Source organism: Macaca thibetana, chromosome 7 (genome assembly GCF_024542745.1).
Source record: "Macaca thibetana thibetana isolate TM-01 chromosome 7, ASM2454274v1, whole genome shotgun sequence".
NCBI lineage: Eukaryota > Metazoa > Chordata > Mammalia > Primates > Cercopithecidae > Macaca > Macaca thibetana.
Genome location: NC_065584.1, coordinates 1,206,000 through 1,228,375, shown reverse-complemented (window position 1 = coordinate 1,228,375; position 22,376 = coordinate 1,206,000). Strand labels below are relative to the sequence as shown.

General features: G+C 40.3%; 1 pseudogene and 2 gene segments (V, D, J or C); all 3 read right to left on the bottom strand.

Moving 5' to 3' along the window:
• The window catches only part of LOC126958568 (immunoglobulin heavy constant gamma 1-like), a 510,670-nt gene that overhangs the window by 457,710 nt on the left and 30,584 nt on the right, over positions 1 to 22,376 (bottom strand).
• Positions 8,706 to 18,645, bottom strand: LOC126959957 (homer protein homolog 2-like; annotated as a pseudogene).
• Positions 21,187 to 21,846, bottom strand: LOC126958618 (immunoglobulin heavy variable 3-15-like). The segment is given in 2 exon segments: positions 21,187 to 21,613; positions 21,716 to 21,846. Coding segments are annotated over 2 exon segments (447 nt in total).

Sequence of the window (22,376 nt, the reverse complement as noted above, 5' to 3'; positions counted from 1 at the left end):
TTTATACACACAATATCCATAGGTAAATAAAAACACACATACAGAAGAGATGACCATTAATCTCGCCTCCTGGTGCACACAGAGGCCTAGAACTCTGCACTTTCTCCTCTTCTCTCCTCCCCTGAACCAGAGCACAAACACAATGTGTGCTACTCAAGCAGGGATTTGGCCATTCCCCCCACCAACATCAAAATAAAATAAAACACTGCGTATGAATTTTAACAAACAGATACTTACAAAATTTATTATTTTACTATCTGTAATTTTAACATATATCAGGCACTTCAGAACATCTAGAAAGACTAGATATTTCAAAAGAATACTTAGCATTGCCAATGATGTATACAATAGCGAGGAATCAAATGCACACAAGAAAACACACAAGAAAACAATGACAACGATATGAAAATGTCTTCTAAATATGAGCAGCCTGGCATATGGAACCCTCTTCTTTTCCTGCCCAGGTCTCCCCTCCGTGTCCTTTCACCCACGGAATTAACGTAGACGTGTGGTTCCTGTGTCCCTTCCAGGGGTGGTTCAATAACTCCACTTCAAAATGCCATTTCCAGAAGACACCCCTATGCTATGATTTTGTAAAAAGCACATGGTAATTGGTGGCCGGGCACGGTGGCTCACACCTGTAATACCAGCACTTTGAGAGGCCAAGGCAGGTGGATCACCTGAGGTCAGGATGGCCAGCATGGCGAAACCCCATCTCTACCAAAAAATACAAAAATTAGTCAGGCGTGGCAGTGCACACCTGTAATTCCAGCTACCCTGGAGGCTAAGGCAGTAGAATTGTTACAACCCAGGAAGCAGAGGTTGCAGTGAGCCAAGATCCTGCCACTGCACTCTAGCCTGGGCGACAGAATGAGACTCCGTCTCAAGAATGAATAAATGAATGAATGAATAAATAAATAAATAAATAAATAAATAAATAAGCAAAGCACATGGTAACTTACAAGACGTGCAATTTTCTGACTCTATCATACATTGCAAACCTCGTTACATCTAGGCGGGTTCGATGCAGCAAATGTGTTCTTTTAAAAGGTCAGGGGACGGTCAAGAGCAGCTTTTTCATGTGTTACGCACAGGCCTTCTAGAAAGGGCTGGTAAAGGGTGGTGGGCATGTCCAGTGGGACAAACGTGGAAGGTTCTTCTCTGTTTCTCCCCATCCATGTCAAGGTCTGGTAGAAGAATGATAACCATCCGGTGGCTGCTCCCTATTCCCCACATCATCTTCCAGGACTCTGCTTACCTTTCTTGCCCTAAGGCCTTTGTCCCTTGTCAGGACTGGGTGGGTCTCTTCCAACTGGGACAGAAGAGAAGGAGGCGTTAAGTCCTAACCCCGCTTCCTGGCGACTGGGGCGTCTCTGGACCGCGCACGCCCCAGCTGCCCCCTGGCATCCCCGGATCCCCCACGTCCCGCCGGCCCCGACGCGTCCCCGGTCAGCCCACGTCCCATCAGCCCTGCGCCTTTCGGACCGCCCACTTCCCAGTAGCCCCCGCGCATCTCTGTCGCAGCTGCCCCCGTGCTTCCCGCCCCGCCACGCCCACCCAGAGGTGCTGGGTCCCTGTAGCTCAGCGGGGACTTCCTTTACATTGCGCAGGTTTGGGGCTGGAGACCCGGGATCTGCGGGGTCCTGGCTAGGAGAGGCCACTGCTGCCCTCAGTTTCCCAAGGTGGGCAGAGAGGTTCCCGCTGCTTTGAGGTCAGGGCTCCTGGGTGGCGGCCACAGCGAAGTCTCCAGTGTCTGCAGTGCAGAAGCCAGGCCTGTCTGGGGGCCCCCGGCTCATCTGCAGTTCAGGGCGGAGGGTCCAGTGAGCTGACCTTGCACTGCTTCTCACCACGCGCCCAGTGTCACTGTATTCAGCCGCCACTGCATAAAGCGCTAGGACCTCAGGTCTCTATTGTAGAGAGAAGCTTTGAGAAATGTCTTATCTACTCAGTGCTACAAATAGAAACATCGAATGCAAGCTCCTCTACCCGTTGACATGTTATGCCGTTAATGTATTCCGGAGCCCTCCCTTTATCCCCACACCTATCCCAAAGCCTTCGTTTATCCCCAGGCCTATCCCAGATCCTCCATTTATGTCACTAACAATGAATTTTGTGTTATTTTAAAATATAATTTTAATAGACAAATAATAATTGTAAATATTCATGAGGTACATAGTGATGTTTTGATACATATAGTGTATAGGATTCAGATTAGGATAATTAACATATCCTTCATCTCAAACTTTTTTTAATTGGGAACACTCAATATCCTTCTAACTATTTGATACCACATGCTATTATTAATTATATTTATCCCACAGTGGTAAAGAACATTATAATCTCAACCCTCCTACCTAACTCTAATGTTGTATTCTTTTACAAATCTCTGCCTATCTTGCCCTCTTCCCCCACACTTCCCAGCCTCTAGTATCCTGTTGTAATCTTTACTTCTATGAAACTAATCTTTTTGCTTCCACGTATGAGTGAGAAAACAAAGTGTGTTACTTTCTGTTCCTGGCTTATTTCATTTTGCATAATGTCCTCTAGTTCCATCCTCATTGCCACAAATGACAGGATTTCCCTTCTTATGAATGATAGTATTTCATCATGTATCTGCACCACACTATCTTTAACCATTCATCTCTTTTCCAACACCTGGTTTGATTTCATATCTTGGCTCTTGTGAAAGGTCCTGCCATATACATCTGGGTGCAGAAATCTCTGATATAATGATGTTCTTTGGATCAATTTGCAGTAGTGGAATTGCTGGATCATATAGTAGTTGTGTTTGCAGTTTTCTGAGGTACCTCCACACTGCTCTCCATAGTGACTGTACTAGTTTACATTTTCTCCAACAATGCATAAAAGTTTTCTTTTCTCTGAATCCTTACCAGCATGTTAGTGTTTATTTTTCTTTTTTGATAACAGACATTTTAACTGAGGTGAGATGATACCTTCTACCATTCTGCAGGTTGGTTGTTCACCATGTTGATTATTTGATTTTCTGTGCAGATTTTTAGTTCAGTTAAATCCCATTTGTCTATTTTTGTTTTCATTCCAGTTGCTTTTGAAGTCTTAGTCTTTTTTTTTTTTTCCTAGGTCAATTATCCTTTTTCCTACATTTTCTTCAAGTATTTTTATAGTTTCAGTTTATACATTTAAATATCACATCCATATTCAGTTAATTTTTGTCTATGGTGAGATACAAGTCTGGTTTTCTTCTTCTACATGTGGATATCCAATTTTCCCAGCACCACTTATTGAATACAGGGTTGTTTCTCCAATGTATATTTTTTCCAGTTTTGTCAAAGAGCAGTAGGTTGTACACATTTAGCTTTATTTCTGGGCTCTGTATGCGGTTACATTAATCTTTTTTTTTTTTTTAATACCAGTATTAAGCTGTCTTTCTTGCTATATCTGTGTAGTACAATTTGAAGTCAAAGAATGTAGTACTTCCAGCTTCGTTTCTATTTCTTAGGATTGCTTTTGCTATTTAGGCTTTTTTGATTCTGTATAAATTTTAGGATATTAAAAAATATATAGAATCAATTATTTTGTTTCCTTGATAGAAATTGCGTTGAATCTATATATTGCTTTGGGCAGTGTATTAGTCTATTTTGCATTGCTATAAATTAATAATTGAGGTTAATTTATAAGAAAAGAGACTTATTTATCTGACAGTTCTGCAAGCTGTATGAGAAGCGTGGCACCAGCATCTGCTTCTTGTGAGGGTCTCAGGAAACTTACAATCATGGTGGAAGGCAAAGGGGAAGCAGGCTATGTCACGTGGTGAAAGGGGGAGCATGAGAGGGAAGGAAGGTTGCCAGACCCTTTTGAACAATCAGATGTCACATTAGCTAATACATAAACAATTAACTAATTACCATAGGGTGGACACCAAGCCATTTCTGAAGAACCTTTCCCCATGACCCAAAACCTCCCTATTTTATGCAAATAGTATTGAATCTGTAAATTGCTTTGGACAGTATGACAATTTTTACAATATTGATTCTTCCAATCCATGATCATGAAATGTTTTCCCATTTATTTGTGTCATTTATTATTTGTTTCTGCTGTGTTTTATAGTTCACCTTGTAGAGATCTTTCAATTGTTTGTTACCTGTGTTTCCAGGCTTTTCACTGTTTGTGTGTGAATACTGTAAATGGGGTAGGATTGTATTCTTGATTTCACTCCCAGCTTGGAAGTAGTTGGGGTATAGAAATGCTAGTGATTTTTGTACATTGATTTTGTATCCAGACACTTTACCAAAGTTGTTTATCTATTCTAGAATTATTTTGGCAGAGACTTTAAAATTTTCTAGGCATAGAATTATATCATCAGTTTGGACAGACACATTGACTTCTTTTCCTATTTGGATGCTGTATTAGTCCATTTTCACACTATAAAGTAACACCCGAGACTGTGTAATTTATAAAGATTTTTAATTATCTCAAGTTCTGCAGGCTGTACAGGAAACATGGCTGGCGAGGCCTCACGAACCCGACAAACGTGACAGAAAGGGAAGCATCATGTCTTACATGGCTGGAGCAGGAGAAAGAAAGAGGAGGTGCCACGTACTTTGAAACCAGATGTCCTGAGAGCTCTATCATGAAAGCAGCCCAGGAGAGGGAAACCCATTCACATGACAGAATCACCTTTGTCCAGATACCACCTCCAACACTGGGAATTACAATCTGTCATGAAATTTGGTTGGGGACACAAATACAAACCATATCAGCTCCCTTTTATTTTTGTTATTGCCTGGTTGCTTTAACTAGGATTTCCAGTGCTATGCTCAATAGGAGTGGTGAGAGGACATCCTCATCTTGTTCAAGTTCTCAAGGGGTTTGAGCTTTTGCTGATTCAGTATAATATTGACTATTGGCTTGTCATAGATGGCTCTTATAATTTTGAGGTATTTTTTGATACCTAGCTTGTTGAGAGTTTTTATTATGAGTGGATATCGGATCCTATCAAAGCTTTCTCAGCATCTCTTGAGATAATCATATGGCTTTTGCTTTTATTCTGCTTACATGGTGAATCACAGTTACTGAATTGTGGATGTTGAATGATCTTGGCCTTCCAGGGCTAAGGCCCACTTGATCACATTTTAAAGTGCTTCTGGATTCTATTTGCAAGTATTTTGTTGAGAACTTTTAGGTCTATGTTCATCAGGAATATTCATCTCATATTTTCTTTTTAAATTAAATGTCTCCCTGATTTTGCATGCTAACAACACTCAGTGAAGAAAGGGACAGTCTCCTCAATAAATGAGGTAAAAACTAAAAATCCAATTGTAAAATCAATAAAGTTAGACCTTCTGTAACACCATATACAAAAATCAACTAAAAATGAACATAACCTGAAGCCATAAACTCATAGAAAACATGGAAAAAACTTTCTGTCATTGATTCAGAAATGATTTATTTGAATTTAATACCAAAAGCAGAGGAAAAACTATGTGAAATTATGTAACTGACAAGAAGTTCTAGCCACATTTATAAATAACCCATACAACTCAATAGCAAATGTCAAATGACCTGATAAATAGGGCAAAAACCTGGATAGATTTATTTTCAGAGACATACACATGAAAGGCAGAGCATAAAAATTCTCAACATTACTAATTATCAGAGAAATTCAAATGAAAAGCACACTGGGATGTCACCTTTCACCACTTAAAATGGCTATTATCATCAAGACAAAAGAGAATAAATGTTTGCAAGAATGTGGTGAAAAGGGAATCCTTATATGGTGTGGTAGGATTGGCTGCTCAATAAATTGAAAAATAAAGCTATCATATGATCTGGTGATCCCACTTTTTGTTTTATATTCAAAGGAAATAAAATTTTGATGTCATGCCAGGTACGGTGGCTCACCTCTGTAATCCCAGCACTTTGGGAGGCTGAGGCGGGCGGATCACGAGGTCAGGAGATAGAGACTATCCTGGCAAACATGGTAAAACCCGGTCTCTACTAAAAATACAAAAAAAAAAAACAAAATTAGCCAGGCATGGTGGCGGGCGCCTGTAGTCCCAGCTACTCGGGAGGCTGAGGCAGAAGAATGTATTGAACTCAGGAGGTGGAGCTGTCAAACACATGTTCTCTGCAAGGTAATTTATAAAAGTATAAATTTGTAAAATAATTTAATGACCTTATATTGATGAATGTATAAAAAATGTGTGTACATAAAACTGAAGTTTATTCACCTTGGAAAGAAGGCAATTCTGACATTTGCAACAACATGGGTGGGCCTGAAATATGTGGCATAAGCCAGATGCAGAAAGACAAAGGCTTCATGACCTCATTTACATGTGGGATCTAAAATATTCAAGCTCTTGAAAGCAGAGAGTAGAATAGCGGGTACCAGACCTGGGAGGAGAGGGAAATCGGGTGATGTTGGCTAAACTGTCAGAGTTTCAGTTGTGCACGTTGAATGAGTTCTGGAGATCTGATCTACAGCAGTGTTCCTGTATTTAATACTGTATTGTAAAAGTGATTTTCGCTAAAAGGGTAGATCTTAGGTGTTCTCATCAGACACACACATATACACACACATAGTATATTAAAAAACAAAAATGGTAGCTCTGTGAGAAGATTGATATGCAAATTACCATGACTGTGATGAGCATTTTACAATGTATATCTGATATGGTTTAGATCTGTGTCCTCTCCCAATCTCATGTATTATAATCCTCAATTGTGAAGGTGGGACCTCGTGGGAGATGAGTGGGTCATGGGGTGGGTCTTTTATGTATGATTTAGAACCAATTCCTGGTTCTATTCTCACAACAGTACATGAGTTCTCACAAGATCTGTTTGTCTAACAAAGTATAGACACCACCCCCGCTCCCCCGCAACGTCCTACGGGCTTCGGCTCTGGCCATGTAATGTGCCTACTCCCCCTTGTCTTCTGCCATAATTCTAACTTTCCTGAGTCTCCTCAGAAGAAGAAGCCACTGCACTTCCTGTAAAGCCTGCAGAACTTTGAGCCAATTAAATATCTTTTTTTAATTAATCAGTCTCAGGCATTTCTTTATACTAGTGTACGAATGAACTAATACAACATCAAAACATCAAGCGGGGCATCTTAAACATATATATTATTAAAATATTTTAATCATACCTCAATGCAACTGAAAAAATTTAAACTTACCCTTAGAATAAATACATACTTTAGGCTGGGCGCAATGGCTCATACCTGTAATCCCAGCACTTTGGGAGGCCGAAGTGGGCAGATCACGAGGTCAGGAGATGAGACCATCCTGACTAACACGGTGTAACCCCCTCTATACTAAAATTACAAAAAATTAGCCTGGCGTGGTGGCGGGCACCTGCATTCCCAGCTACTTGGGAGGCTGAGGGAGGAGAATGGTGTGAACCCTTGAGGCGGACCTTGCGGTGAGCTGAGATCACGCCACTGCACTCCAGCCTGGGTGACAGAGCGAGACTTGGTCTCAAAAAACAAAAACATATATATATATATATGCATATATGTATACACACATCAGTCACACATATACATACACGTAGTAGATTTAAAAAAAATAAAATGGTAGCTTGGTGAGGAGGTGGATATACAAATTACCTTGACTATGATGAACATTTTACAATGTATATCTGATGTGGTTTGGGTCTGTATCCTGTCCCAAATCTCATGTTGTATTATAATCCTCAATTGTGAAGGTGGGACCTGGTGGTCCCTTTATATTTATATAAATAAATATACTTCATATTTTTTCAATAAAAATGAGAGAACATAGGAAAATTTACAGTAAGATATTTGTAACAGCTCCGCTTATAATAGTCACAAACTGGAAATAAATTTAAAGTTCATTGACAGGAAAATAAATCATTGTCATTTATTTACTTAATGGACTGATTTAGATATAAAATCTCTCTCATTTCTCTCTTTCTCTCCATACATACAAGAAAACTTTGAGGTTACACATCAGAGTCAGTCCATTAATTGAATAAATGACAATATGTTGATCTAATTTAATACATTAAATAGCATGAATTAACCTCAAAAATAGAAAAGTAGCCCCTTACTAATAAAAGGTCTATAATGTTTGATTAAATTTCTATGAAGTTCAAAATAGAAAAAAATTAGATCTATAGTGTCAGAAATCAAAACCTTTCCCCCATGTAGGAGTGGACCGCAGGCACAGAGAAAGATGTGTTGTGGGTATGGACTTGCTCTTTAGGCTACCTTAGGTGTTGGGGACAAGGGTATTCACATTTGCCAGAAACTCTCTAGTGATATATTTCAGATCTATGAATTTTTTTCTTATGTGTAAATTTTATCTCATTAAAAAAAGTGAATAGTTTAAAATTCACCAAATAGTACAATTAATATTAAAACCCTATCCAAAATATGAACTTTAGTACATGAATTAATAAAGTGCATTCAAGCATACCTACTAAAGTTAAATACTAGAAATCAAAAATATGGTAACACCTGAAACTTAATAATTAATAAACATACATTTCATATAGAAGGAAAAAATAGTCAAGACATGTGGAACATGTATTTTTTCAATCAAATGTCACTAAATTATTTATACAATATTTTAAACTGTGTAATTAGTATAAATTACTAATATTTTGTGTGATATTACAACTGAGAACAACTTTAAAAGAAAAAAGGATATTTGAGAGCACATGAACTAAATTGAATGTATTTTCAATGTTGGCTCAACTATTATACCGCTAATAATGCCCCGGTTTTGATTGGGGCTTTGGAAAAAAATAATTCTTTTTTTTATTGAACAAATATTTATTAAGCAAATACCTTGCGTCACGCATTGTGCTAGGCACCCTCACTGTGTGCTGTTCCCACACCACAATCATCTGCTCAGAAATTAAAACCAAGAGAAGGAATATTGTCGCAACCATACAAATTGGGTGGCAGGGGGCAATATCGTGGATGGAGGCGATTCCCAGGCCAGAAAATACACCCACCAGAAACCTGTTTTCTATCTCTTGATAAGTCTCCATTAAGCAATTGTTTCAAAGCATCCTAGCGCCATCTGGTCTCACAAACACACTTGGCACTCACGGTCGGGTGGTGAGCCTCGTCTAGACCTCGTTACTGGTGCCCAGCTTGGCGAGGCCTGGGCGGAAATCACGCACGTCATGGATCTTCCTGTCCAGCACCTCCAGGAAGCTCTTCACCTCCACCTCCAGGTGGCGCTGTCGGGATTGGCTCGCCTCAGCTTCTGTCTTTAGGGAACGCACTTTTGTCAGGTTTTGATCTTCTCTCTGCGGCCTCCATCTTCGGAGACACACTCGCGCTCTGACCTGAGCTGAGGTGTGAGTTCACTTCGTTTTCGGAGATCTTCCAGCTCTGTCTCCTTTTCTTGGAGCTCCGCCTCCAGCTCCTCAATCTTCCTCCTCAGCTGCGTGTTCTTCTCCTTCTCTCTGTGGATGTCACGGCCTCTTCCTCTGCTCCGCGCTGACCGCCGACTCCTGCAGCGCCGTGGGCAGCCGGAGTCGCTCTCCCGCCGGGCCTGCAGCTCCATCTACCACCTCTTCCCGTGGGCAGCGCTCTGCGTCCTGGCCGCCTTCAGCTTGTTGTTCCTGTACTGCAGGGTGCGAGGCCTTTTCATCCTCCATCCCGTTGACACTGGATGCCAGAGTAGAAGAATCCACACCAGGATTCTTAGGGTTGATTACTCGAGGGCTCCATTTTCTCCTGGTTCTTGTCTTTGGCTGTCTTGGCCGCTTCTTCCACCTCCTGGAATTTCTCTGCAAACTTTGTCGGCTGCTGCTCAGAGGAAAACCCCAAACCAAACACCGTGTTGGCTCTGCTGTCGGCCCACTGCCCAGACTTCTGTGACATGTTGGTGAAGGTCGTGTTTGGTGTGCTTGTGCTGTTTATGGTCACCTTGGCTCCGTTCACACTAACGATCCGATGGCTCTTCCTTGTGACATCATACAAGCAGGAAACAGTGACCGCCTATTACTTGCAGGCATCCAGTTCTTCTTGGTGTTGGGGTCAATCGGGAAGACCTGTGCTCGGCACATGTTAAAAATCACTCAGGAGCTATCTTGAAACTAGAGTTTGGAGGAGATGGTAACTCTATAGGTTGTCCTGGGATGTACTGGCTGTTAAAATTTGGTGCCTTTTGGCCGGGCGCGGTGGCTCACGCCTGTAATCCCAGAGCTTTGGGAGGCCGAGGCGGGCGGATCACAAGGTCAGGAGATCAAGACCATGGTGAAACCCCGTCTCTACTAAAAATACAAAAAATTAGTCGGGGGTGGTGGCGGACGCCTGTAGTCCCAGCTACTGGGGAGGCTGAGGCAGGAGAATGGCATGAACCCAGGAGGCGGAGCTTGCAGTGAGCCGAGATCGTGCTACTGCACTCCAGCCTGGGTGACAGAGCGAGACTCCATCTCAAAAAAAAAAAAAAAAAAAAAAAAAAAAAAAAAAAAAAAAAAAAAAAAAAAAATTGGTACCTTTCTTTGTTAGCTCTTGTCCACCAAAGATTAAGGTCTGTGATACACACATATATTAATTTCTGCAACAGATTGCGAGGAAATAGTTAATAAGAACATCGATTATGTCCATGTTCCACTGAAAAGAACAATCACACAGGGACATGCAGGGATGAAGGGGAAGCCAGAAAATATTATCCATATAAATACATATTCAATTTAAGGAATTATCCTATTGAAAAAGTATATTAAACATTTGTTCAAGACTATCAGTGGCTAATATAAAATGGGAGCATTCCTCTTGAAATCCCGCACAAGACAAGGATGCTCATTCTCACCACTTCTATTCAACGTAGTGTTGGAAATTCTGGCCAGGGGAATCCAGCACCAAAAGGAATAAAGTGCATTCAAATAGTAGGAGAGAAAGTCAAACTATTTTTATTTTCAGACGACATGATTCTATATCTAGAAAACCCCATTGTCTCATCCCAAAAGCGTAAGTTGATAAGCAACTTCAGCAAAGTCTCAGGATACAAAATCAATGTGCAAAAATCACTAGCATTTCTAAAGGTACTAAAATAATTTTAACAAAATATTAATAACATTTGTTTTAACCCAAAGTATAAAGTAAATATCCAAGAATACATATTAATATTAAGAAGTGGTTTAATAACTAAGACACATGTGGGAAAATAGACAAGTATCCCTCAAAGAATAACTTGAAACACTTGTGATTCCCCCTTTTTCAAATCAGTGAACCTTAAAACTCCTCACTTGAGTGTGGCCTGCACTTAGAATATGGAAAACTTACGGTGATGGCTTTGGATTGAGCAGTGAGTTTTTAGATGTAATACCAAAAACACCACTCAAATATGAAAAAAACACCACTCAAATATGAAAAAACACCACTCAAACATAAAAATTTAAGTTTTTATGTAAAAAAAATAAGACGCTGTGTTAAGCAAATTTTTTAAAAGCCACAGATTTGGAGAGAATATTTGAAAATTGCATGTTCGTTAAAGAACTTGTAGAGAGAATATAGTAGGATTTTCAAGACAGAACAGTGATAAAACAAGAGGATGTCCTATCCTCTTATGTAGCCAGTGGGCCGCATTTTCTATAGGGAGACATTCTGGAGGAGCTGAATGCAGGCTAGCTTCTCTGTCTGGTGACTTCAAGGTAGCATAGGTGTGGTATGGGCATCCACATCCACATACCATTTTATGCATTCCCCAGATGTGATGGAGAATGTCCTTCCAGATGTCAGTCACTGCCAAAGAGGGCAGCCAACCACCATCCAATCCTGTGCTGCTCATGTAGTAGCCCTGAATCCTAGCTGCTCCAGCTGTGACTCAATGGGGCCAAGGTACAGCTCAGGCCATGGCTTCAGAGGGTTCAAGCCTGAAGCCTAAGCAACTTCCACTTGGTGTTGAGCTTGTGGGTGTACGGAAGTCAAGAATCCAGGTGTGGGAGCCTCCACCTACATTTTAGCAGATGCGTTAAAATGTCTGGATGTCCAGGCAGAAGTTTGCTGCAGGGTTGGGCACTCATGGAGAACATCTGCTAGGGGAGTGCGGAAGGGAAATGTGGGGTCGAAGCCCCCATACAGAGTTCCCACTGGGGCTCTGCCTAGCGGCACTGTGAGAAGATGGTCACCATTCCCCAGACCCTGGAATGGTAGATCCACTTACAGATTGTACCATGCACCTGGAAAAACCACAGATTCTCAATGCCAGCCTGTGAAAACAGCCAGGAGGAAGGCTGTACCCTGCAAAGTCACAGGGGTGGAGCTTCCCAAGGCCATGGGAACCCACCTCATGCATCAGCATGACCTAGATGTGAGACAGCATCAAAGGAGATTATTTTGGAGCTTTCAGATTTTACTGCCTTGCTGAAATTTGAAGTTACATGTTTGCCTTTGGCCCTTTCATTTTGGACAATTTCTGTTAATTGGAATAGTTTCATGAAATCTGATGGATTCAAAATTACGAGACTTTGCCTGCACAAGCTCTCTTTGCCTTCTGCCATCCATGTAAAATGTGACTTTCTCCTCCTTGCCTTCCACCATGATTGTGAGGCCTCCCCAGCCACGTGAAACTGTTAGTCTATTAAAACTTTTACATTTGTAAATTGCAGAGTCTCTGTCATGTCTTTATCAGATGCGTGAAAAAGGTTTAATACACTTGGTGAATAAAAAAAAAAAACAACTGATGTTCAGATTATGTGGCTGTTTCTCATTGTAGAAATGGGGGCAATGACTTTCAAGATCTTTACATGTTTGAGCAAAGTCCCAAAGTTTTCTCAGACATAATCTTTCACCTGTTACTGGAAGCAGAACTGTTACCTCTCTACATATAAGTTGAATCTGGACAGACATAACTGAACATGCAAGGACAAGGAGGAATGACACAGCGAAACACTTATGAGAAATTCTCAACAATTTTAATTTTCTTCTGAGAAAATGGCCATTCAGAAAGTACACCAGGTGAGAGCCAGTTATATCTAATAGAGATCATGTTCTGGGAGGTTATATTCTTTCCCCTGGGCTGGATCCAGTAGGTAGATCTGGGCCCTGACACCAGGAACTGGAACTTTTATTCCTTAAACAGAAGACATTCCAATGAGGAAGTTATTCCCAGGGGAAGTGCAGAACAAAGAATCAGAGACAGATGTTCTTGTCTTTCCAGGATGTGCTGGAACTCCAGGACAAGGTTACCTCTGAGAGGCTGTGGTCCCTGTGAGGACATCACATCAACTTTGTTTTCTGGAACCTTTGTCTGTTCAGGAAAGCTCAGAAGTGTGACTAAGACTCTTCTTCTGCCCCTACCTGTATTTCAGTAAATTCATGAAAAATTAGTGGTCTCTCACCAGGGAGCATTACAACCTTAACATCGTGATCCTACAGAATAACATCCCTACACCCAATCTCATTGAAATTTCTGACTCCACTCAATCACCAATTGCTAAATAATTTGTTCTTGTAAATTTAGTTAATAAATTTGTTCAGTGCCCATTTCAACAGCCTCTCAGCTGCATCTTAGCAAAGTGTTTTACAAAATGAACATGTCTCCTTCAGCAAACAGAAAATATAAAATCACCATGAATTGGTTGAAACTCATGTTGTTAATCCAGAACAAACATACTAAGAAATTAGCCATGTCACAATGTCATACAGTTTGTACTACTCTAAACGAAATCCCCTGAGCTTTCCAAAGTCAAATTATTCTCTTTCCCTAAAAGTCCTGCCAACCACTAATCTATTTTTATCACTTTATCTTTTCTCGAAGGTCTCATGAATGGAAGTTTACAGTACATAGTCTCTTTTGCCCATCTGCTTTAACTTAACAAAAATAAGTTGTTCTTCCTGAATTAATTGCCACTTTGTTTTTATGGCTGAATAGTGTTAATTGTACGGGTATAGCACATTTTGAGAACCTGCTGACCTGTTTAAATGCATCATAATTGCTCTTTTTTTGGCAATTTTGAATGTTAATCATGAGTATTGATATTAGACATCTTTTCAGATTTTTGTTTGTCAATCATGCATTTACTTTGAGGAAGTGTTAAGATTTCCAATTATTTTATAATTCTATTTTTAGTATTATTTAAGATGATTTTTACAACTTTTTTGTATACTCTAGACACAAGACCTTCCAAGCAGTAAAAGAATGCGTCTGACTTTAAATAAATTAATTATATATGTATTCACACACACACACACACACATAATTTTCTATTATTATGCCCTCATGATAGTTGTATATATTTCTATTTCTGAGATACATGTGATGTTTTTATACAGGCATACAATGTGTGATCATCAATGTAAAAAAAACTTTACAATAAAATGTATAAAACATTGATTAAATAAATTAAAGTAGACACAACAAAGTGGAAAAATATTCCTTGTTAATGTTTTGGAAGAATCAACAGTGTTAAAATATCCACTTGGACAAAGCAATCTACAGAATCAATCCAGTTCTCATGAAAACTATAATGATATTCTCCACAGAAATAAAAAGAAAATCCATATATATATATACACACACACACACGCACATACACTTGGATATATAGATGAATGTATATACATATATATGTGTTTATATATATACACAAAGAACCCAAAATAGCCAAATCTATCCTAAGCATATATATATATGAAGACACATGTTACCTGACTTCAAAATATAATTTTTATGATTGTTATTTTAGTGGATTTAAACATAATCTGTTTAAAACCATGAGAATAACACCATATTAGGTGAGCATAGCATATAGATAATTGAAATTAATGGAGTCAATTTTATGAATGAAGAGGGTAATTGAGAATGTTCTGTATAAGGCACCTGAGCTAGATTTGATGTGGAGTAATATCATTTGACGGGGGAGACCGACTAGTTACACATGCATATTGTAAGCCATGGTACAAATCAGGCTCACCATTAAAAATTGACCAATGTGTCTGAGTTCAGCAAGGGAGAACACACTCTTATGCAACACGTTATATTAATTGGATTCTTACTTATAGAAAGGCAGCATGGGACAACAGAAGCCTGGGATCTGTTGTGAGCTGGTCTCCCAAGGCTCAAGACATCTCCCTACAGTGGATGGAGCCTTGTCAGCCTGTGCCCCACTTGTGTCACAGTCGAGGGCCCTGACAGGAGACCACCCTGTGGTGTACCTCCACGGACTAAGTGACCCCCTGGGATAAAGCTCTGTAGGACATCCTGCTTCCAGAAGAGAAAAGAACAAAGCCCAGGATGTCCCTGGCAGTTTCTCCCTAACTCAAGATGTTTCATCCTTTGGGAGGAACAGAAGCAAGGCCTGGGCTTTTCCAGGCAGTTCTTCCCTATCTCAGGATGCTGCATTTCCAGAACATTCTATGGTTATTTTTGAGAACTACATTAAGGAAGAAGGAGAACTGGGGTATTCGAGGCCACCTGGAGAACAGTCCTGCACATGGAACAACCACTTAACTCACAGAGCCCTGTGAGTGATATGCTCAGAGTGAAGATGAAATAAACAAACGAGGAGGCATCATGTGGCCAACCCCACACTTGGGTTCTGCTCCAGGCCCATGCTTTTCAATCTGCTTTGCAAGTGTGGGCCACAAAGAGGTCACTTGTCCCACAAAGTCAATCGAGTGAGGAGGTCTCAGTGGTTGGAAGACGATCAATTTCACCAGGAAGGGAGAAAAAGCACCTGACTTTGACAGGAAGTCCCTTCCCCGCCTTCCTGTGAGTGGCCTCTGGGCCACCCCTGGGCTCAGAGGGCCTATGTCGCCCCCTTCAGGACAGAGGCTGCCCCGCCACCAGATGCCCAGGTCCAAGTTGCCGGGAGTCCTGGGCTCTGTCCATGTCCAGGAGCAAGGTCTGCTCACTCTGGGTCTATATTTAGTGATCTGGGCTTGGAAAAAGTGGGAATGCAGATTTGAATTATGGAGCTTTCAGAAAGTTTTCGTATGTTTTAATGTCATTTCTTCATGTGTTATTTTTGCTGATGGCATTGATAGACCCCCAAAACTAGACTGACTTCAATAATGGAAGTGATATGACAAAATTTAAACAGCTGAGTGGTTTTTTCTAGCAATACTTAAAAAGCTTAAAATTCTTTAACTTAGAAAATGTATTCATTGGACTTTGATTGGACTGGAGTAGAGATGGATGTGGAGGAGTCCAAGGATTGCCTCTGCACATAATGCAATGACTTCTAATGCCTGCCTTCCTTCCTTCCTTTTTCCCTTTCCTTTCTCATTTACTTTCCTGTTTTTCTCTCTGTTTTCCTTCTTTTCCCCCTTACATCTTTTGCTTTTTCCTTTTTCTTTTCCATTCCTTCCACTGAGCGAGCACAGATGAACACACAGCTATAAAGCTCAGTAAATCACTGTTAGCGTTCTTTATTGTGCCTCCCACCCAGGCAGGTCAGGAGGAGTTGCTTGTCATATGGAATTCTAATTTTAAGAGAGTGAAATTCTTTGTATGCTTATATATCATTTCTGAAGCTTCTGTGATGATACAACTTTTTTAACACCACTTTTTGTTGACTTGTCTTTTTTATTGAATGTTAAAAGTTCTTTCTATATTATTTTGCAAATTCATGATAAGGCACATAAGTATAAACTATTTTCTTACAATTGTACTCTGTTCTCTGTTTTCTTAATACAATTATTTAACTTAAAAATTATTTAATGAAAAATGACAAGTATTTATTGTGTGTGTTTATGGAATATGATATGTAGTTTTGCTACGGGTATACATTTTGGAATGGGTAAATCAAGCTACCTAACATGTCCATCGCCTCAAAATTTTATCACTTCTTAGTGAGAAAAACATTAATATGTACTTTTTTAGCAATTCTGAAATACATAATACCTTGTGGCTATTGTTGTTAGTCTGTGCATAACTTACTCCTTCTGTCCAATTGGAACATTTTACACTTTGATTAAAACCTCCCCTTTCCCAGTCCATCCCTCCAGTACCTTGAAACCAACATTATACTCCCTATTTCTGTGATTCTACAATTTAATACACTACAGTCAACTTAGGAATTATTGTACTCCTGTGTCTGGTTTGTTGCACTTAGAGTAAGGTCCATTAGATTCATGCATGCTGTCACAAATGCAGGGTTTCCTTTTATTTTAAAGGATGAATATCTCTCCAATGTGCATATACTGTGTTTTGTTTATTCATTTATCCAGTGATGGGAATTTAAGATGTTTCCATATTATTACTATTGTAAATAATGCTGCAAGGAATATGGATGTGTGGATATCTCATTGACATGCTGATTTCATTTTTAAAACAATACATGGTCAGTAGTGGCATTGCTGCATGTTATAATAGATCTATTTTTTGAAAGGCTTTTATATGTTATTTATAATCACCTTAATAATATGCATTTTCACTCACAGTGTACAAAAATTCCCTTTTCTTCACATCTTCCTCAAAGATACTTACCATTTTTCATCTCTTTGAAGATAGTCATTCTATGAGGTGATAATTGTGGATTAAATTTAAATTTCTCTAATTATTAGTCATGTTTAGCTTTTTTATATATCTGTTTTCAAATTGTATTTACTCTTCTGAAAAAGGTATATTCAAATATTTTGGTTATTTTTAATAGGGTCACTAGTTGTTATTGTTGTTTTTGTTGTTGTTGTTGTTATGGAGTGGTTTGGCTCTCTTATATATTTTGGATACATTCCCCTTATCAGATGCCTAATTTTGTAAAATTTTTGCCAAACCTGTGGATTTTTCTTCATTCTGTGAATTATTTTCTTTGATCTGCAGAAGTTTGTAGTCTGATGCAACCCCATTTGCTATCTTTGCTTTTGTTGCCTATGTTTGGGCAATAATATCCAGAAAATTGTTGCTCAGACTACTGTCTTGGAGCTTGTCCCCTATGTTTCTTTAGAAGTTTTACAGTTTCTGTTCTTGTCCAAAGTCACTCTTATTCTGTTCCATTGATCTGTGTGTCTATCCCTCAAGCAGTATCATGGAGACGTGATTAATGCATGCCCTAAAATAAGTATGTTACTTTTTTTCCAAATAGTAATTGAAAATATCAATACCTTAAAAAATGTCACCACGTAAACCTTCCCCTGGGTCTAGGCCCCATTCGTGGTGTGTCCTGAGTGTTCCTGGTGTGCTCCACTATCCTTCAGGGAGGTGTCTGGGCTCACACTGATGTTCCCTCAATGTGCCTCTCACACAGTAACACAGAGTTGTATCCTCTGAGGTCACAGAGCTCAGCTGGAGGAATAACGGTTTTTTCAATGTGTCACAGGAGATGCTGCTGTGGCTCCAGAAGGATGGGTTGTATCTGGTGACTCCAGAATAACCTATTTCTCCCAGCCACTACAGCCCTTTTCCCAGTGGCTTTTGAATCCAATGCCAGTAGGTACTACTGGTTGTTATGGAGAAACCAGAGACAGTGCAGGGGAGGGAGACGGTCTGAGAGGGCTTCACTAGTCCAGGACCCAACTCCTGCAACTGCACCTGAGACAGGATACCTAGGGACAAGGACAATCAGTTTCTGTCAGTCACCTGCAGTCACAAATATTTCAAAGACCTAGGTGTGACATCTGAAACACTCACCTTGGGTAGCTGTCAACATGCACATCTCATTTTCTGTGAGACCACAGCTCTGCCTTCTCCAGAGATTTTCTGTCTTGTCTGAGAAGGGATTCATCAGTTCCCACATGATGAGAGTGAAATTTTACCCAAGAGATTGAAGGGAAATTTGCATGTTTGGACCCCTGTCCTAGCAACTGGGGAGAGACCGATTTCAGGCTTTCCTGAGACTGCCGTGGCCCTTGGAGGGCATTTCTTCTCTGGAGCTTACATAGAATGTGTTTCTGCATTTGGAGGGAATTTATTTTGAAAACACTACATGTGTTATTTAATACAATGTAATGACCCTAAATTATTTCCCCTTCAAAATAATTAATTATAAACAAAAATTTATAAAATATAATAGTCTTTCTTTACTAGTTAGCACTTTAAACAAAAATTATGAAGGAAACAAACTGATTTTGTTCCCCTTGAATTTAGTTTCATGAAGTATTTTATTTATTTTTAGGAAATATTGTAGTTGACAACCCAGCTGTTGGGGAGAGACTTCACAAGCCTGTGACTCAAAGAAAAGGAGCTGTTGTAACTCCTTTGTCTAAGACAAGAAAGCAGAAATGTTGACTTTGCTGGCAGGAGAGAAAGAGACCCGCAACTTGGAAGAGAGCTGTTTCATCGTCACAACTCATGAGTGCTAATTCCATGTTCATGTTTTTCAAGCGCATGACAATTTGTTTGGAGTCCCCTATGCAGAAGGTGTGAGATTTCAGGGCACTTCCAGCTGACTTCTTCAGCAATTATTCTACAAAACTCATTGAATGTGGTGATTTCAGCCACGTTTATAGGGGCCTTCACTGTGCCCTAGAGGGGCTCTTCCAAGTGCCGGACCCTGAAGTGCAACATTCACATGGGTGTTGATCCATCCCCATCTTGTCAAAGATAGAATTTAATTTAAAGGATGTAAGGTTTTGATATCAGTTTTCCTACTGTGAAGCCATTCATATTAATCTGATAATTGGCATTCACATTTGTCATGGGAAGGCAACTTTGCTAGAGTAATGTGCAAATTCAGTCACCATGCACAACTAAAGCTGTTTCTCACTGACTTTAACTCCATGACATTAAAGACCACAGGGCTGTACACAATCTTGGTTCAACCCAGGATTTTCCAACTCCTTCTATATGGGACTTGTATGGTGATTACTATAAAAGGAGTGAGTGACCCAGAGCCTACTTAGAAGGAGAATCTCCAGTATGAATATATTAGTATGTCATCTCATAAAGAAATGGAAAATACCTATCAAAGGGAAAGTCTTGAGAAGAAACCTGGCATATGAAAAAAGCCTCGACCTATTAGCTTCTGATCAACTTACTGTTAAATTTATTGCCTTCATGTCATTTTGGAAAATTAAAACAAAGCATGGTGAATTGAAGTGTGATGTTGCTTGTTTGGTACAACAGCGGGGTGAGGATAATGAAGAGCCCTGTGATCCCGAGGAGATGGCCTAATCCAAGGAGAGGGAGGCTCCAGGACATGTGGACTCACATGGGGATCCTGCTTCTGCGCATCCATCAGCCACTCCCAGAAGCCTTCAGGAGACAGGGGTGTGGGTGGGCCCTTGAGACGATCCAGTGAGAACTGGAAGTCAAGAAAAGAATGATCTGGGATAAATTTTTTTTAAAATTTCTTTTAAATTCACAAATTATGGTTGTTTAGATTTACAAGGTAAGAAACAATGTTATGATTTGTGAATGTAATATGGAATAACTATGATAATTAAGATTTAAGATAGTTTTCATTAATCACCTCAAATTCTTATCATTTATTGTGACATTTGAAATTTACTCTGAGCTCTTTGGAAATGACCAATATGCTATTTTTAAATGAACAACTAGAAATCAATTCATGTAAACAAATAAAAGCAACTGAAATCAATTAGGAATTTAAAGATTTACACTTAGTCCATCATTAGTTTGATTCTTCAGAAAATATTTGGAATTATTTTGTTTTAATGTTTAATATGAATGCCTAGTATATATGCATAGGTCTGTGTATTTATACATCTTTCTCTCTTTTTATTTCTTTTTTTTTTTTTGTGAGATGGTGAATTGCCCTGTTGCCCAGACTGGAGTACAGTGGCACCATCTCGGCTCACTGCAACCTCCATCTGCTGGCTTGAAGCAATTCTTCTACCTCAGCCTCCCGGGTAGCTGGGATTACAGGTGTGTGCTACCACACCCGGATACATTTTGCATTTTTAAAAGAGACGGGCTTTTGCCATGTTGGCCAGGCTTGTCTCGAACTCCTAACCTCAAGTAATTCACCTGCCTCAGTCTCCCAAAGACCTGGGATTACAGGCACGAACCACCGCGCCCGGCGTGTACATATTTCTATGACCATAGATTTATGTCCCTATAGCTATGTAGTTGCTGATGTCAACAAATGTTCATAAAATTCTGGGGGAATTAGTGCAAATAATTAGGAATGTTTATTTCTTGAAAGTATATACTTAAAAATACTTACAGAATTTTAATAATTATTAAAATTTAAATACTAACGATAATAAATTCATAATAAATACAAGTAATATAATATCACAGCCTAGAATGCTCCAGAGTTCCGCAAATACAATCCTGACTTTTCCAGTTGAGTAGAAAGGAAACCTCCCCCTGCACCTGCTCCTGGGACCTGTCCCGTCCTCAGTGGGTCCCGAGCGCCCCCTGGTGGCCCCGCGCGCCCCTGCAGGGAGGTTTGTGTCTGGGCTCACACTGACCTCCCCTCACTGTGTCTCTAGTACAGTAATACACGGCCGTGTCCTCGGTTTTCAGGCTGTTCATTTGCAGATACAGTGTGTTCTTTGAATCATCTCTTGAGATAGTGAATCTGCCTTTCACAGATTCGGCGTATGCTGCTGTTCCACCATCGGCTTTGTTTTTAATAAATCCAACCCACTCCAGCCCCTTCCCTGGAGCCTGGCGGACCCAGCTCATCCAGGAGTTACTGAAGGTGAATCCGGAGGCTGCACAGGAGAGTCTCAGGGAACCCCCAGGCTGGACCAAGCCTCCCCCAGACTCCACCAGCTGCACCTCACACTGCACACCTGCAAACACAAAGACATCGTGATTAGAAACAGCACATATACCCACTGTTTCTCTCACTCATGTCCCCTCACACTCAGTATCTCTAGCTCTCCATGAATCACCTTTTAAAAGAGCAACAAGGAAAACCCAGCTCAGCCCCAGCTCCATGGCTGGTGGTCTGTGTTCAGTGCTGGTCACCAAGTGGAAACTCCTGGGAATCCCAGGGCTGGGCTCCTCTCCCAGAGCTGCAGAGTCAGGGCTGGGCTGGTTTTCATCAGCAGAGGGAGGACCCCATTTGCATGTCTCCTACTATATAGGAAGTTCTGGGGTGGGACGCCTGAGGAGAGGACAGGGCCCAGATAAGATGACTGTGCCTTGCAGAGGTTTGGTGACAATGATGGTATTTGGAAAATATGCTGTCTTATAAAATTATGCTGTGATAAACACTTTGAACTGATCACCCTATTTTATTTTTACATGTATGTGTAAATTATGTTTTGTCGCAGTCAGTATTTCTCCCTGTACGGATGTGAAAGTAAACCACATGTGGAAAATGGGCTAAGGGTGTATTTAAGAGCTCATGTCTAGATGAGTAAGCCCTGGTATCTGGGCCTGTGCTCCTCATCACTGGCCCCAGTTACTCCCTGAACCAACTCCAGGACAGAGCTGGGGATGCCTAGGATGGTTGTGAAGCCCAGTTTCTGTAGTGAGAACTTGTGTGATTTTGCTGCATTCTAGCATTCACCTAAAATATGGTGAGAACTAGAATTTAGGCAGATTAAT